The 15,287-nt window shown below is 40.6% G+C and overlaps 4 protein-coding genes across 4 annotated transcripts; 2 read left to right on the top strand and 2 right to left on the bottom strand.

The window, feature by feature from the left end:
* The first annotated feature begins 1,070 nt into the window (after positions 1-1,070).
* On the top strand, positions 1,071-1,838 carry LOC106313330 (outer membrane lipoprotein Blc). Its single transcript, XM_013751125.1, has 2 exons — positions 1,071-1,505; positions 1,584-1,838. Exons 1-2 carry the CDS (start codon positions 1,134-1,136, stop codon positions 1,767-1,769), a joined length of 558 nt encoding a protein of 185 aa, XP_013606579.1. The 5' UTR covers positions 1,071-1,133; the 3' UTR covers positions 1,770-1,838.
* A 115-nt stretch (positions 1,839-1,953) lies between these two features.
* On the bottom strand, positions 1,954-3,821 carry LOC106313329 (VAMP-like protein YKT61). The gene is made up of 6 exons (XM_013751124.1): positions 3,453-3,821; positions 3,170-3,267; positions 2,992-3,096; positions 2,746-2,811; positions 2,468-2,554; positions 1,954-2,220 (listed from the first exon to the last, which is right to left on the bottom strand). Exons 1-6 carry the CDS (start codon positions 3,643-3,645, stop codon positions 2,170-2,172), a joined length of 600 nt encoding a protein of 199 aa, XP_013606578.1. The 5' UTR covers positions 3,646-3,821; the 3' UTR covers positions 1,954-2,169.
* A 248-nt stretch (positions 3,822-4,069) lies between these two features.
* LOC106317890 (glycerophosphodiester phosphodiesterase GDPDL7-like) lies at positions 4,070-8,195 on the top strand. Its single transcript, XM_013755696.1, has 9 exons — positions 4,070-4,219; positions 4,310-4,442; positions 5,277-5,573; positions 5,658-5,767; positions 5,858-6,356; positions 6,436-6,756; positions 6,828-6,970; positions 7,066-7,549; positions 7,665-8,195. The coding sequence occupies exons 2-9, from the start codon at positions 4,331-4,333 to the stop codon at positions 7,964-7,966; spliced, it is 2,268 nt and encodes a 755-aa protein (XP_013611150.1). The 5' UTR covers positions 4,070-4,219; positions 4,310-4,330; the 3' UTR covers positions 7,967-8,195.
* A 179-nt stretch (positions 8,196-8,374) lies between these two features.
* On the bottom strand, positions 8,375-13,390 carry LOC106317889 (FIP1[V]-like protein). The gene is made up of 8 exons (XM_013755695.1): positions 12,649-13,390; positions 12,037-12,266; positions 11,766-11,892; positions 11,618-11,686; positions 11,346-11,486; positions 11,083-11,184; positions 9,380-10,981; positions 8,375-9,180 (listed from the first exon to the last, which is right to left on the bottom strand). The coding sequence occupies exons 1-8, from the start codon at positions 13,333-13,335 to the stop codon at positions 8,644-8,646; spliced, it is 3,495 nt and encodes a 1,164-aa protein (XP_013611149.1). The 5' UTR covers positions 13,336-13,390; the 3' UTR covers positions 8,375-8,643.
* Positions 13,391-15,287: the final 1,897 nt, after the last annotated feature.

Here is a 15,287-nt window from a genome sequence, read left to right as displayed (position 1 = left end):
TTATATTAAAGAATAAGAAAAAACTTTTGACACCTGTCTAATTGTTTTTCGTAGCCTAGAAAAGCATTAATAACTTTTCTTAGTAGTTAATGATATATATAGTGTTAACCTAACTTTAATCATATATATAGTATCAGTTGCAATTTGCAAACAAATAATATCACCAGCTTTCTATATTTAGGTCTTAAGTATAATAATTGTCGGACTTGTAAAAAAATTTGTTGTCTTATGTGACCCATAACCAAACTATACTTCAAATTTAAAGTCTAATCTAATTTGTATTTTTAATAGTTTTAATTTTCCATCCTATGTCTAAAAAAAGTAAAAATCTGATATTCTCAAAGTTAGAATAATTTCAAAATCGAAAATATATAAATTTTATTTACTGATAACTTGGTAAAAAAAATTATCTAAATGTATCGGCCAAACATATAGATGATATATAAACAATCAAAATTGTATACATAAAAAACAATTTAATCATATATAAATCTTAAATTTGTCATATGTTTAATATTTTAATAATATAATTCAATCTGCAGTATAAAAGTTTTTGCGGCTTATTTGCAAATTTGGGCCTAATTAATTTCGTTGCATTGACGGCCCATTTAATTATTTATAAATCGAGATAATAAATTTCCCATTTGTTTATCTACAATAAAAATTCAATTTATTTAGTCAAATGGTTTAATTTCCTTCTTATTTCTGTCCAAAAATAATTAAAAAGTTTTCATTTAAGAGATCTTTTACTCTCAAATCTTAAAAACTGACAAAACATTTTACATAACTAGAAATCTACATTTCGATATAAAGATTTTTGGTAGAACCTAGAAACGGTAAAAGAAACTCAAATCAAAGTGTGAATGCATAGCCCATTGTATTTGTATTCTACTCCGACAGAACAAAAAGAAAAGAAAATGCGTTTCCTTAGCTCTAACTCCAACGCATAGACGCTACTAGAAGCATTTGCCTCACACGCTTCCCACGTGTCAGCCTCTCCTCCCACGAAAATCTCCTTCGTTATTTTTTTCTTTTCCTATTTTCCTATAAAAATAAAACAGAATCCCTCTTTCTTATCCTACCAAACCTCAAAAGCAACAAAATATCTAAGAAACCGTAAGCGAGAAGAAAAGATGACGTCGACGGAGATGAAAGCTGTGAAAGGGCTCGACTTGGAGAGATACATGGGCCGTTGGTACGAGATTGCTTCTTTCCCTTCCAGGTTCCAGCCCAAAGACGGTGTCGACACTCGCGCCACGTACACTCTTAACCCCGACGGCACGGTGCACGTCTTGAACGAGACGTGGAACGGAGGCAAGAGAGGTTTCATCCAAGGCTCAGCTTACAAAGCTGATCCAAAGAGCGATGAGGCCAAGCTTAAAGTCAAGTTCTTTGTCCCTCCTTTCCTTCCCGTTATTCCCGTCACGGGGGATTACTGGGTGTTGTATATTGATCCTGAGTACCAGCATGCCGTCATCGGACAGCCTTCGAGGAGTTATCTTTGGGTATGTCTTTTTGCCTTTTCTTCTTTTCTTTTTGTGATGAATTATGAAAGAAGCTGAGGTTTGATTATGTGGGTGTAGATACTGAGCAGGACGGCGCATATGGAGGAAGAGACGTACAAGCAGCTGGTGGAGAAGGCGGTGGAGGAAGGGTACGATGTCAGCAAGCTTCACAAGACTCCTCAGAGCGACACACCACCTGAGTCCAACACTGCCCCTGACGACACCAAGGGTGTCTGGTGGCTCAAGTCTATCTTCGGCAAGTAGATACACATGGACGCAAAAGGAGACTTGTTTCATCTCTTTTTGCTACCTTTGTTTGTGTAATATGCGACCCCTTTTTAGTATTAATCATCGTTCTGCTTTTGTCTATTTTCAAAATCTTATAACATCTGTTTTGACATAAAGTACCAACAAGTTGATGCAAGAATGTGATCATGCTATCAACGTAAATAAACAAAAGCAATCATATAATCTAGCAAAGACAATTGAAACTGTATTTGGATAACACGCCACACGACATGAGTCTTATATGGAATTTCAAGAGTGCATGCAAACGAGAGAACGGAATCAAATATTATATTATATAAAATGGAAAACAGTCTCGCCCCACAGCAAAAGTTTGGTTGACTATATATACCCAAAGACATCCATCCAGAGTCGCAGCTCACAGAATAGTGCAGCATGAATTCGTTTTCTTTGCTTGCTTGTAGAACATCTGTTTCATTCAAAAAAGATTCTCATGTCAGAAACATCCTCGTACGTTCTCTATTCATCTACCCCAACAATAACGTGTAACAGCTTCTAGCCTTGTAGCATGTGATAGTTCCCCTCAATTTATGTACAGCATTTTCAAGTTCGCTCATATCATATGCCCTTTCTACCGTGTTAACCAACTATGCTCAGAGACCCAGACAGTGGAGAAGATGGCAATATATAGTATGGGATAGTTAGAAGGTTGGTACCTGCGATGCCATGCTCAAATCAGAGCTCTTCTCCACTAGGCTGTCCAGCTTCTCACCGCGGGCTAGAACGCTATCAATGGTCTTATGCTGCAATACAGAACATATATTCAGTTTTTTAGGGAGACGAAAAAACATATCTTTGTATCAGAGCAAGACTCTCTTGTGCTGAAGTCACAGAAGAAGCATAAATCATTTACAGAACATCACATATTATCTGGGGACAACATTTATGCAGATCAATATCTACCAAAACGTAGGAAAAGAGGAGTGGCACTTACGAGGATAATCTTGGTCTCATCCAACTCCCTCTGGATTTTCAACAGCTTATCAGCCTCTGCCGGGTCCTGATGATAACACAAATACAGGGTAAATAATATAAACACTTTAGACCAAATCACCCAAACACAATCCACAAGAACTTGGTCATAAAACAAAAGTAGTTCATGAGGAATCAGTAAGTTGGATTCTTTATTATATCATAGAGTTTTTAACAAGTTCCACATGAGAGAAGAAAAAGAAAAAACCTGGAATTTGGTAAGAGCTTCGGCTAAGTAAGGCCAGGGCTGAGCGGAGTCTTCTTTAGCAGACCTCCACGCCTCACCAAAACTCTTCTGGTACTCATCTATGACCTGACAAAAACACACAAGTTTAATGTCAAGCAAAACGGAATCTTCTCCTCCTCACTGAATAATAAAATGAGACCTGATTGAGAAGAGAAAAGGCACTTCGAACAGGATAATGATCGTCCATGAATCCCACCGCGCAAAGGCCATTCCTATTGTAAGCGTGAACCTTGTACTCTATGCATCAACAACAAAACAAAGATACTAATTAATTACCCCCAAAACCGAGGAGAATCTGAGATCTATCTAGAATTTGGAAGAGGTGAGAAAGCAAATAGCAAATCCTAATCATGAAAGTTGTGAAATCGAAAAGCCGATTCGAGGGAATAGATCCCAAGAGATCTAGAGGCAGAAGAAGGAACCTTCGTGCTGGACGGACTGGCGCTGAGAAGGAGGGGTTCGGCTAGCGACGGTGCGGCCCACGAAGACGACGAACTCCTTGACGCTAGATCGCTGGAAATAGCCAAAGTGAGAGACGTCCGAAGCGTTTGCGAGGATCACTGGATCCGAGGTTTCGGGGGCGGCCTTGAGAACAAGCAAGGCGGTGATCTTCATTGCTCCGGTGGATCAAAGTTTGCCTGACGAGGAAGCGAGGAGTAGGAGACGGAGGTGGAGGTGGAGGAGATGCGTTTTGGAACCTGGAAAAGCAACAAAGGAAACAAAACCAAAACTTAAAAAGAGGTGTCGTCGGAACCAGACGCAATTTTCATTTATATATTCATTTATATCCACCACCCAGAATCATATTCTATAAGATAATAAACCCAACTTTTATAACATAAATGTATATCGTAGTATTGTCCAAACTCCAAAGTCTAGAAACATTTAATTTTTGGAAAATTGAGGTGTTACATTAATTTATGAAAAAATATGTACGAAATAAGTAAAAAATAATAAAAGCGGTTAAGAAGGGAATGGAGGAGAAAAAGAGATAAAAATAGAAAGGGAAATAAATAGGCATAATAAATGGGATATGGGCAAGTAACTTTTTTTTTACCCCCATTAAATTAACCCCTATTCTTTCACCATCTCTTCCTCTCTTCTTTTCCTTTCTCAAAACCAACATAATAACGAGAGGAAACACAAGCAGAAGAAGGGATCTATTTTAATGTTCTTTTTTTTTTTCACTGTAAGACATCTTCTTTCTAAAATGTATGATATATATGTGATCTGACTTTGCTTTTTGTTCTCAACTGGGGTACGTACATACAACATGCAGGATCAATCTATATAAATAAAGATGCTGAGGTTTCTAATTCTTTTCTCCCTTTTCATACACTCTTGTGTTGCGGCTCCCAAGGCTCCTGCTGCTGCCGCGGCTCTTCCTACCAAAAAATGGCTCACCCTTAACGGTATGTTTCCTTTTATGTAAAAGTAAAACATGCATGTTCTTTTTGTTTTGTTCCTTGATTGTATATTCTATGAAACTGCCCATATTATTACATTAATAACATCTGTTGTTTGTTTTTTTCTTGGTCAAGACCTAATGTTTGTCTGTAAGGATCCATTAGCTTCTAATCTACATTTCTAAAGCGCGAGATTATTTTTATACTAATTTTGTCATAAATGATAATATTATAAATCTGTGTTATTAATATTATGGTAAACATGAAATTGTATATAAAATAGTACTTAATTTAAACATATTAACCTGTTTTATAAAAAAATTTAAGGTGAGTTTAATTATTTGGTTTAATATTAGATTATATTTATATATATTAATAAAAATGTTATAATTTCAATATTAACAAAATGAGATTATTTCAATTTCTAATTTTGTTTTAGTTTTTTGGGAATTGAGTTTAATATTTATAAAATATAAAGTAAAACAATTGTTATAAGACTGTGTACATTAAAAAGAAATATATTTGGTGGTTAAAAATAATGTATATTTATAATTAAATTAAAAGTAAATACAAAAAATATGGAAACAGTATTCTTGTTTGATTAAATGTTGAATTAATAATTAATCATTGATTTACAAAGATATCCCTGATATATTCAGTACTGGTAAAAAATATTAAAGTTTTGCCATATTATTTTACAAAAATAAAATTTTAAAGATAGTCTAACTAAAAATATCAAATGAAAAAATTTAGATGATTCTGTTTTAGCAAGAGAACTATCTTTTCTTTGTTTGTCTTTTTTTTTTTTTGTGAACACTCTTTTCTTAGTTCGTCTTTCAGGTCAAGAACCTGGGGTTGTGGCCAGAGGCGGCATCTCGGGTCTTTTCCCGGAGTCATGCGCCCTTGCAAATGACTTGGCTATTAGCAGCAGCTCGCCTGGCCTCACAATCTTGTGCAACCTTCAGATGACAAACGACGGTGCTGGCATTTGCTTGCCTGATATCAGGCTTGACAATGCAACCACCATCCCCACCCTCTTCCCCAAAGGCCAGAAGACCTACAAGGTCAATGGTCAGGACCTTAAAGGCTGGTTTGCCCTTGACTACTCTGCTGACACCATCTTCTCCAATGTCTCTTGTATGTCATTGTCATCTTTTTGCTCCCCTTTCATGCTTCCCACCATCACCACCGCCTTTTCATATTTTGCGTCTTGTTGAGCAGTGGTCCAGAACATCTACTCTCGGCCCAGCATTTTCGACGGCCAGATGCCTATTTCCGCCGTGGAAGACGTCCTAGGAATCAAGCCTCCCAAGTTCTGGTTGAGCGTTCAGGTTTCTCTTCTTACTCTCTTTGAAACAATATAAGTAACCAACCTCTGGAGGGTTCACTAAAAAAAAAATACAAACAACGCAAATGTGCAGAACGACGCATTCTACATGGAACACAAGCTAAGCCCAGCCGAGTACCTGAGAAGCCTGGGATTCCGTGGCATTACTTTCATCTCATCTCCGGAGATCGGTTTCTTGAAGAGCATCGGGAGAGATGCAGTCATGTCCAAGACAAAACTCATATTCGAGTTCAAAGACCCTGAAGCAATGGAACCCACCACCAACAAAAAGTACAGCGAGATTCTGCAGAACCTAGCAGCCATCAAGGCATTTGCTTCAGGCGTTCTTGTCCCCAAAGGCTACATTTGGCCCATTGACTCGGCCAAGTACCTTAAGCCGGCCACCACCCTTGTGGCTGATGCCCACAAGGCCGGTTTAGAGGTCTATGCCTCTGGTTTTGCTAATGATATGCCCGCCAGCTTTAACTACAGCTATGATCCCTCTGCTGAGTATCTCCAGTTTGTGGACAATGGCCAGTTCTCTGTTGATGGCTTCATCACCGATTTCCCGCCAACAGCATCACAAGCCATCAGTGAGTTCACTTGTTATCCACTCAAAAACTTGATTAATAAGAGAAGCTCATACCCCTTGCGTGTATGTATTCTTTGCAGCTTGCTTTTCTCACCAAAAGGGAAACCTCCCCAAAGCAGGCCATGCGTTGGTCATAACTCACAATGGAGCAAGTGGAGACTATCCAGGCTGCACTGACCTGGCTTATCAAAAAGCGGTGGAAGATGGAGCAGATGTGATCGACTGTTCTGTTCAGATGTCCAAAGATGGAATAGCTTTCTGCCATGATTCTGCAGACCTCACGGCAAGCACCACCGCCATGGCCACGTTCATGTCCCGAGCCACCAGCGTTCCTGAAATCCAGCCTACCAACGGCGTTTTCTCTTTTGATCTCACTTGGGCTGAGATCCAGTCTCTGAAGCGTAAGAAACTGGTTTCTTTTCTAAAGATTTCTGAAACTAAATTACTGACAGTGGGATGTCTCTGCCTACAGCTCAAATCCAGAGCCCTTTCATAACTAAGGTGGGAATCACGAGAAACCCAGCAAACAAGAATGCCGGGAAGTTCGTAACTCTTGATGACTTCCTTAAGTTCAGCAAAGAAAAGGCAGTCACTGGAGTTCTTGTCAACATCCAGGCATATGCCTCTTTTTTCATTACAACTCTTTAATGCTCCTTTAACTTACTCAAAGCATCACCACTAACGCCTTGTTTTTTTTTTTTTTTTGATAGAATGCTGCTTATTTAGCCTCAAAGAAAGGCTTAGGAATCGTAGACGCAGTCAAGTCCGCTCTGACCAAATCCACACTCGACAAGCAAACAACCCAAAGGGTATTGATTCAGTCAGATGACAGTTCAGTTCTGGCCGGTTTTGAGGCTGTCCCTCCCTACACTAGAGTCTTGAGCATCGACAAGGAAATAGGAGATGCTCCCAAGGCATCCGTTGACGAAATCAAGAAGCATGCAGATGCTGTCAATATCTTGAGAAGTTCTCTCGTCACCATCTCCGGAAGCTTTGCCGCAGGGAAGACCAACGTAGTGGAGGAAATGCACAAGGGGAATATCTCTGTTTATGTCTCGGTGCTAAGGAACGAGTATATCTCCATAGCGTTCGACTACTTCTCTGATCCTACGGTAGAGTTTGCCACATTCATTGCAGGGAATGGTGTTGATGGAGTCATCACGGAGTTCCCTGCCACCGCCACCAGATACTTAAGTAAATTCTAAACCTCTACAAGATTCATGAAAGAACCAATATATACACATAACAAAGATAATGTTGATCATTTAACAACACAAAAGCTGATGCTTAACATTTGATGCAAATGCAGGGAGTCCATGCTCAGATTTAGACAAAGAGCAGCCCTATGCCATCTTACCTGCAGAGGCTGGCTCTCTAATCTCCGTGGCAAACAAGGAAGCACAGCCACCAGCTAGTGCCCCAAGCCCACCTCTTGACGCCAAAGACGTGATTGATCCTCCTCTGCCTCCTGTTGCAAACATGGCCGCCAACAATGCAACTGGAGCTACGCCAAATGCCCCTGGTCACTCTGGCTCTATTGCCACCACTGCTAATCTGTGCCTTTCCTTGCTGGCAATACTGGCTATGGGACTCCTCTTTGCCACTGAATAAAAATTTAATCACACCACATACGTTGTAACATGCCCGCCCTCAGCATTTTCGAAACTTGAGCTATTTACGTTTTATTCATTTTAAACAATATCTGCCGCAAAACAGTGATTTATTACTATAGATCAAAGCTCTAAAGAAACTTTGTTTGTTTGTAATAGGAAAGTTTTGATTTCGTAAGAGATTTTGAAACGTGATAATAAGCTCGTATTCTATTTACGAACCTTTCTCCATCAAGCAGTCTCTACTTTCATAGTTGTTGCTGTCTCCTCATAATAAACCTGGAAAAAGGAAAATACAAATGTCAAGTGTTCAAAAGGTTGTTTACAAAAACATTAACAAAATTACTACAGTAAAATACAATGCCTCGAGTACTTTATAAATATCCTCGCTCTCTCTTGAGGCGCTTAGTATGTGAACAAAACTAAAAGACCAAATAATCTTTGACAAAAGTTTACATCAACTACTACAAAAGAGTATTCTCTCAAAGTAAAATCCTTATGCGTATTATTCTTACACAACATAGCTCACTCCCACACACTCTTCCTAAGCTCTTCTAATTAATCTTCATGGAACTTGATCCTCCACGGCAACAACTGCTCCGTGGGATGCGAGAATCTCATGCCATCCGTTTAAGTATAAGAAGCTACCCCTCGATCCAGCCAAAGAGAGCCAGGCTCTCAGCTACTTGTCCACCGTCTTTTCCTTGCTGGCCGCTCTGCTTTCACCTCTGAATCCACAGGGCCTTCAATTTTTGCAGAGGGCAGCGTCTCAGACTCCATTTTCTTTACGACTGTGGTATCTTTCTCCGTGGGCATTGGAAGTTTGAACCGTTCACTATGTTTCTTGAGTTTCTCAACCGTGTCCAAGTGCCGATCTCCTGGAGGTCCCTTCTCGCTTCTATCTTTGGTCTCTGCAAGGTCATGGCTACTTTTCTCTTCAGTTAAATCCCGATTCTTGTCATGGACAGGTTCGAGAACTCGGCCGTTAGTGCCTTTTTCCTTCTCTTGAAGTTTTGAAGAAGTGGACGATGCCGTGACAGTGACAACATCATCTCTCTCTTTGTGGCTTGCCCAACGCTCCATTTTCGTACGTCCTCTCTTTGAATCTTGCAGCTCATCACCAGATGAAGCATCCTCCTTGTGTCTTTTGGTGGCGTTAGTCTGCTGTGGGATCTCACTCCTGTGATTTCTTGCTTCGTTTTTACCTTTTGAGCCCTGGAAGGCATGAAAGAAGCATCAATACTGACCCGTTGAGGCATATTAAAAGTGACCAAACCAAGAGATATATTATTAGGTGAGGTTAATCACAGAAACAAAATACTTTGTAAAGTCTAATGCATTCACGATAACCATGTTACGTTAAGTTTACAAAACTTGGATGAGAGTAATAAGTTGATAGGCTGATAGAGCATACCGTTACTTCTGAACTGCCATTTTCTTCTCCTTGCTTGCTCCTCACTGAATCGGCACCCTCTCGTTGTTCTTTAATCTTTCGTCTGGAATCTTTATGTTTTCTGTCTTGCAACTGCTGGCCGTCCAAAGAATTAATAACATTGTCACTTTTAGCACTTGTTCTCTCCTGCCTTGGCATTTTCTCATTGTTAGCAGTCTCATCTGTGCGTGCAGAGAAGTCTCCGTGTCCTCTATGATGAGAACTTTCTTCACCATGATATTCCCTTCTCTTCGTCTGTTTACTATGCCTTGTTGAATCTTTTGTGAGATGCTCTTTCTCAGAAGCTTTATAATCATCCTTCATCAACGATGATGATCGGTCTTCTGAGCCTCTATGACCCCTTGTAGTAGGTACCTGCCTCTCTCTTCCTCGTGCTGATAAGCCATCCTCCGGAGTTAATTTCAATTTATCCATACCCTCGCGCTCTCTCAACCTGTCATTTCCATCTCTCTGCATATAGAAATCATCTCTGTGCCTGAGAGAACTGTGGTCATCAAAATCATCTCTGCTTTTATGTTGGACATCTCTCTTTTGATGGTCCAACCTATCACCCCGTTCTCGTTTCAGGCGGCTGGTTGATGATTCTCTTTGACCATATGAGATTTCGTTCTTTTCAGAGCGGTTTCTTCTTAAGTATTCTTCATCCTTCCTCCTCTTCCCGATGTGATCATCCAGTTCATAACTATTTCTTAAACCACCATCGTCCAAATGCTTTCTCGATGGAACATGATGATCATCTTTGTTGCGTATGTCACTCTCTCTCATTTTACCCCTCTGCTTAGAGCCCAGATCCTCTTCACGATCCCTTTTTCTAAACCCTTCATCCCCACCTCTTCTACTGAATGGGTCATCCTCTTTCCTGCGCCAGAACCCCCCATCAACATCTCGCTCTTTCCTTCTATCATAATCGTCGCCCCTTGCAATTGAGTAATCAACGTCCGTATGAGGATTTGAGTACTCCCTACCACCTTTGCTCGCCGCTCGAGTTCTTTCCATTTCTTTCCCTCTGTCTTGATTCTTTCTGCTCTGATACGGTGCACTGTTATCGTGATGTTTCTTACTGCTAGCTGGTCGAGTAGAATGCTTATTTTGAATAACTTCCTGTTCTGCACTATCCTTCAATTGCTGATGATCTCTGTGACTTTCAGATCTTGCTTTGCTGTTTCCACTACTTCTCTCCGTCTTTGATTCCCCTCCATCATCTTCTTGAACTGCAGAACTCGTTTTACGCTCCTCTTCCATCTCAGCATCTTTGCCGGCTACGCCTCCCATATCTTCACGATCAATACTTGATGACATTGTGCCTCTGTCCCCAACAGGAGACGACGAACGAAAACTCTGGCCACTACCAGTGCTTCTAGAGATCTCATCGTCTTGCTTACTGAGAAGCCTTTTACGTGGTTCATCCTGGGTAGGACTTCGTTCAGCAGATTCCCCATCTGGTCTCCTGCTGTTAACGTACCCAGTCTCAACTGGAACATTTTCTATAGGAAGGCTACTAACAGCTGGTTCTGTGTCATTTTCACCCGAAGGCGCATCCTCGTGTGAATCCTGACATACAATCTGGCAACAAAATCGATTTCAATTAGTAGCAGACATTATAGCATGCAACTATGCCTCACCAGTAAAAACCAAAATAAAGAGAGATTTGAGACATGTTCAACCTCAATGATAGCATCTAGATCACGCATTCGAGGAGCACGTGTATCAACGGATGGCTGACGCTCACCAGAACCAGTCTCCACAGGTATCGGTCTTCCAGGGGGCTGAAATAACCAAAAAAAAAAAAAATCATCCAATACTCTCAAGCTGTAGATACTAACAAGAAAAATGTATAGCCACGACGTTCCAGCTTTGATATACAATATATAAAACCACAAATAGACGATGCTACTTTAAATGAGAACAAAGGCAGTAGGAAACATACCAGTGCAGGTCGAACATGAGCTGGCACTTTAGCTGAATCACCTTGAGCAGTTTCTACCTTCACTAAATCTGAAGAACCAACAGGAACACCCTGCGCCCCTGTAGCTGCAGCTAGCTCTGGGGGAAGATCTGGATCATAACCCTATCATTAAACAAGAGACTGATTAGGAATCAAATGTCACCCATTTTGTATGTGATGTTGACAAAATATTGCCAGCCTGCGAAGAATAATCCGCTCTTAAAAGCCATACTATAAGCCAAGATCCAGTATACCTGATCTGTTCGACCACTTTCATAAACACGTATTCTGCTTTGCATCGTAGTCTCTATACGGCGTTGGTCCTGTATGGAATTCAACGAAGTTCGTCTTAGTACTCTTCATTCGCTGAAATAAAAGATATGATTCACAGTTATTAATTACCAGCTGTCTGCAATAGTCTATCCAGGTCTCCTCGTTCAGTCCAAAGTTGAAGTAGTCTGTGATATCAACTCCTTGATATCTCCATGGCTTTTCCTCAAAAGTCTCTATGTCCACCTCAAATATCGTCCTAAAAACGCGCAAGGGTAGACATCAATTAAAAGAAACGCAAATCGATACAAATAGAATCTTGTTGCTTAAAATTTGTCAGACGAAAATTAAGTAGTGGCATGATCCTCCACTACCACAGTTCCGAACAGAAAAAAAAATTTACTTGTGAGAAGGAAGAGTGAAGTCAAGTCCCCTCCCTGCTGTATTACTACCCCAAGCCTGGTGGTAGCCTTTCTGTGCAACAGAAGGATTCCTCATTCCCATCGGACGCCAATCTCCTCTGCCACGACCAGCCATAGGACCTAGGTTGGCGGGTGGACGAACTTGACCTGAGGAAGTCCCAGCATTAGATGCAGCACCTCCAGGCGTGGGAGCTGCCCCCGGTCTTACATACTGCAAGAGAAATATAATTAATTGTCAAGTCCATCAATACCAAGCCTTATTGATTTCTCTCAGCGTTAATCCAAATGAAAATATGAAATCTTTGATTGGATGTTGGCTTCATAATGTTAGTTACGGTCCCAAGAGATGTTCTTCTTCTCTCATTTAATTGCTAAAGGTTAGATTTTAGGATTGCGATATACAAAGAGAGGAAATTGATATAACGTTCTTTATCTTCCTTTCACATTTATTATATACTCTGCATTTGCATTCAGCTTTAGGTACAAGTACAAAGGTATAGTATAATTTACGAAAAATAAAATGTTTTCCCGACAAGAACACAGACCACAAAGTAATCTAACCAGTGACAACATATTGTTGTCTTGACACTGACCTTAAACTGAGAATGAAACGGATGATACCCATGACTGCTATACCCAGCTTTAGGCGGCCCAACAGCACCTCCTGGCCCACTCCCCTTGAGAGCTTCTCCTCCTCCCTCTTTGCCTTCTCCTTCGACTCCTTGAAAACCATCTTCTCCCCAGAGCTGATCCTCCATAGGTTGGTTCTGATCCGTGTCGGTCACAATCACAAGCGGCTCTTCATCATCGTCGTCATCGTTGTCTCCCATCCTCGATCTTCTGTTGTCGCCTCCCATCATGACGTTGTTGTCGTTCAACACTATCTGTAGATCGTCTTCACTGTCGCTATCCCAATCATCTCCTCCACCACCGTCGCCAGCCTCCTCAATTGTCGTCGCGACGCCTCGATCTAGGGCCAAACCGGGAATCGAAGGCGCGGAATCGGCGTCGGGCTCTTCGATGTCGAAGGTCATGTCCTTATCGTCGCCGCCGCCAGAATCGCGATTCGCGTCGCGAGGGAGAGCGGGCGGTAATTTGGAGGCGGCGGTGGTGTCGGAAACCCTAGAGACGGGAGGTGGATTAGGTTCTTCTGGCTCATCTTGATCTTGGGATCGGAGGTTGAGGTCGATTGAACGGAGAGGAGGAGGCGGGGGAGGAAGAACGGCGGGGGGGTGGAACACGTCGGAGTAGAGATCTCCGAACTCATCGTCTTCGTCCATTGGAGGCTGATTCGAGTGAAGCACGAGAAAGAAGAGAGAGACGGTGGTGAAGCTATAAAGGGCTTCTAAAGCAGAAGAGATGTCTCGGCCCACCTCTAGGGCCTTATTTATAGCCCACAACCAAAACAAATTAGGATTAATAAATTAAAATTCCAATAAATAGTAATATTCATGAGCAAATCTAAAAAGTTTAAAAACAGTTTAGATTATTTTCCCGGAAAAGCTATGACTACATTCAATTAATTCTACGTGTATTGGTGCGGGTGATCTTGGCCGCATTTGCGTTTTTATTCTCGGAGCTAGTTCAGTACAATCAACCCCAGGTTGACAATATTGCTGAACTTGAAATAAGGTCAGCTTATTGTTTTTTTTTTGTCTGAATCATTCACATTCTAACAGTATGTTTTTAGTTATTGATATGATTGCTTTCTCAAACTAGAGGATGCTGGATATGCGGTCGGAGCTCGAGTTATGGAGCTTCTTTGCAACCGGGAGAAGGTACTACGTTGTGTTTTTAGCGAAAATAAACTGATACTTGTATGTGTTGCTGCCTGAAAGACTCAAAAGACAAAGTGTTCGTGGAAAAGCAATTCAGTGTTCATAACGCATCTCTCTCTCTCTCTCTCTCTCTCTCTCTTTATGTGATGAATATAGATCGTCTCATTGTTTCAGGGGAACCGGAGAGAGACACGGTTACTTGGAATTTTATCTTTCATGAAGATGAGTACATGATTAGTGAAAAGGAGCTTCTCGTGAACAGGCTCAGATTGCTCTAGTTTAAGGCAATTTGATTTAAATTAAGACTAGTGATGAAAAATGTGAAAAGTGCAGGTTCATATCGATTCCAAAAGACATGTGAACATTCAACTGAGGGGCGTTTGTTGCTGGCATATTGAAGGTGAATGTTCCTTTGGTATATTCATGAATAGGATTTAAACATAAATGGTACTGGAAGTGAAGAATGAGCCCAATACACCATTTTCCTTTATGCAGGGAGTTATGGATAAGTTGTTGGGCCCGATACCGCTCTATTGCATCTGCTTGAATAGTTAGTTCCAATGATGCTTTATTGATCTGAGACCTATAATAAGCACTCTCGATGCTTCCACACTTAGGTGTACATTTTTTTTATCAGTGAAGTTCCAACTTCCAACTGCACCATCGGATCCAATCCCGTTCGCAGCTAGAGGATATCCACCATGCTCAAACAACCGCAAGCTGTCTGGAAACTGACAATGAACATCACCTGCTCATCAACAGTTAAACTTAAAAAAAAAACGTAAATAATATTGAAACTTATGTTTGCAGGTTTAACGCAAGTACAGGTAAGTATCATACACTCAGAAACTATCGAATGAAGTAATATGTCAGGCTAGATTCCAATTTCATGTTATGACATCAGGTCAAACGAACATGGTTAATCGGAGATTCACAAAAGTTAAAAGTCGCATCTTTACTACTCAAGATCACTAAAAACCATTACTTGAAGTGACATTACTTAGCTCATAAGTAAACTGAGCTTCCTCAACAACATACTTACAAAGCTTAAATATTACATATGAAAAGTTTGCACCTTATCAAAAACCCACAACACAAGAAGTTACATGTCACATCTTCACTACTAAAAATCACCATCATTACTTGAAATGACAACCAGGGGCGGACCCACGTGGGCCAGGGAGGTGGCAGCTGCCACCACAAAAAAAAAAATTATTAAGAGTTTCTTTTATTAAAAAAAGTTTGCCACCATCAAAAAAATTTTTTTTGCACCCACAACCCACTCAATTATATTGCCCAAAGCCCATTTCAGAAATAATTTATTTATTTTAGAAAATTGACATAATTATAAAGTTACTTAACTAATATAAAAATTTTAAAAAAAAAACCTAATCAAAAATTTCCTTGTCGTCTGTGTTCTTCGTCGTCTTCGAGAAAGAGGTAACTTTTTGCCT

This window comes from Brassica oleracea, chromosome C9, assembly GCF_000695525.1.
Source record: "Brassica oleracea var. oleracea cultivar TO1000 chromosome C9, BOL, whole genome shotgun sequence".
NCBI lineage: Eukaryota > Viridiplantae > Streptophyta > Magnoliopsida > Brassicales > Brassicaceae > Brassica > Brassica oleracea.
Note: the sequence above shows the minus strand (reverse complement) of the source record. Positions and strands in the feature narration are given on the sequence as shown.

Excerpts from the sequence above, each read along its gene's own strand:
- LOC106313330 (XM_013751125.1), top strand. The coding sequence starts at position 1,134 with ATGACGTCGACGGAGATGAAAGCTGTGAAAGGGCTCGACTTGGAGAGA. Across the intron at positions 1,506-1,583 it reads CTTCGAGGAGTTATCTTTGG|ATACTGAGCAGGACGGCGCA; the intron begins GTATGTCTTTTT and ends ATGTGGGTGTAG.
- LOC106313329 (XM_013751124.1), bottom strand. The coding sequence starts at position 3,645 with ATGAAGATCACCGCCTTGCTTGTTCTCAAGGCCGCCCCCGAAACCTCG. Across the intron at positions 2,812-2,991 it reads AAGCTCTTACCAAATTCCAG|GACCCGGCAGAGGCTGATAA; the intron begins GTTTTTTCTTTT and ends TGTTATCATCAG. Across the intron at positions 2,221-2,467 it reads ATTTGAGCATGGCATCGCAG|ATGTTCTACAAGCAAGCAAA; the intron begins GTACCAACCTTC and ends TGAATGAAACAG.
- LOC106317890 (XM_013755696.1), top strand. The coding sequence starts at position 4,331 with ATGCTGAGGTTTCTAATTCTTTTCTCCCTTTTCATACACTCTTGTGTT. Across the intron at positions 5,768-5,857 it reads AGTTCTGGTTGAGCGTTCAG|AACGACGCATTCTACATGGA; the intron begins GTTTCTCTTCTT and ends GCAAATGTGCAG. Across the intron at positions 6,971-7,065 it reads GAGTTCTTGTCAACATCCAG|AATGCTGCTTATTTAGCCTC; the intron begins GCATATGCCTCT and ends TTTTTTTGATAG.
- LOC106317889 (XM_013755695.1), bottom strand. The coding sequence starts at position 13,335 with ATGGACGAAGACGATGAGTTCGGAGATCTCTACTCCGACGTGTTCCAC. Across the intron at positions 11,893-12,036 it reads TTCACTCTTCCTTCTCACAA|GACGATATTTGAGGTGGACA; the intron begins GTAAATTTTTTT and ends GCGCGTTTTTAG. Across the intron at positions 10,982-11,082 it reads ATCTAGATGCTATCATTGAG|ATTGTATGTCAGGATTCACA; the intron begins GTTGAACATGTC and ends TTTTGTTGCCAG.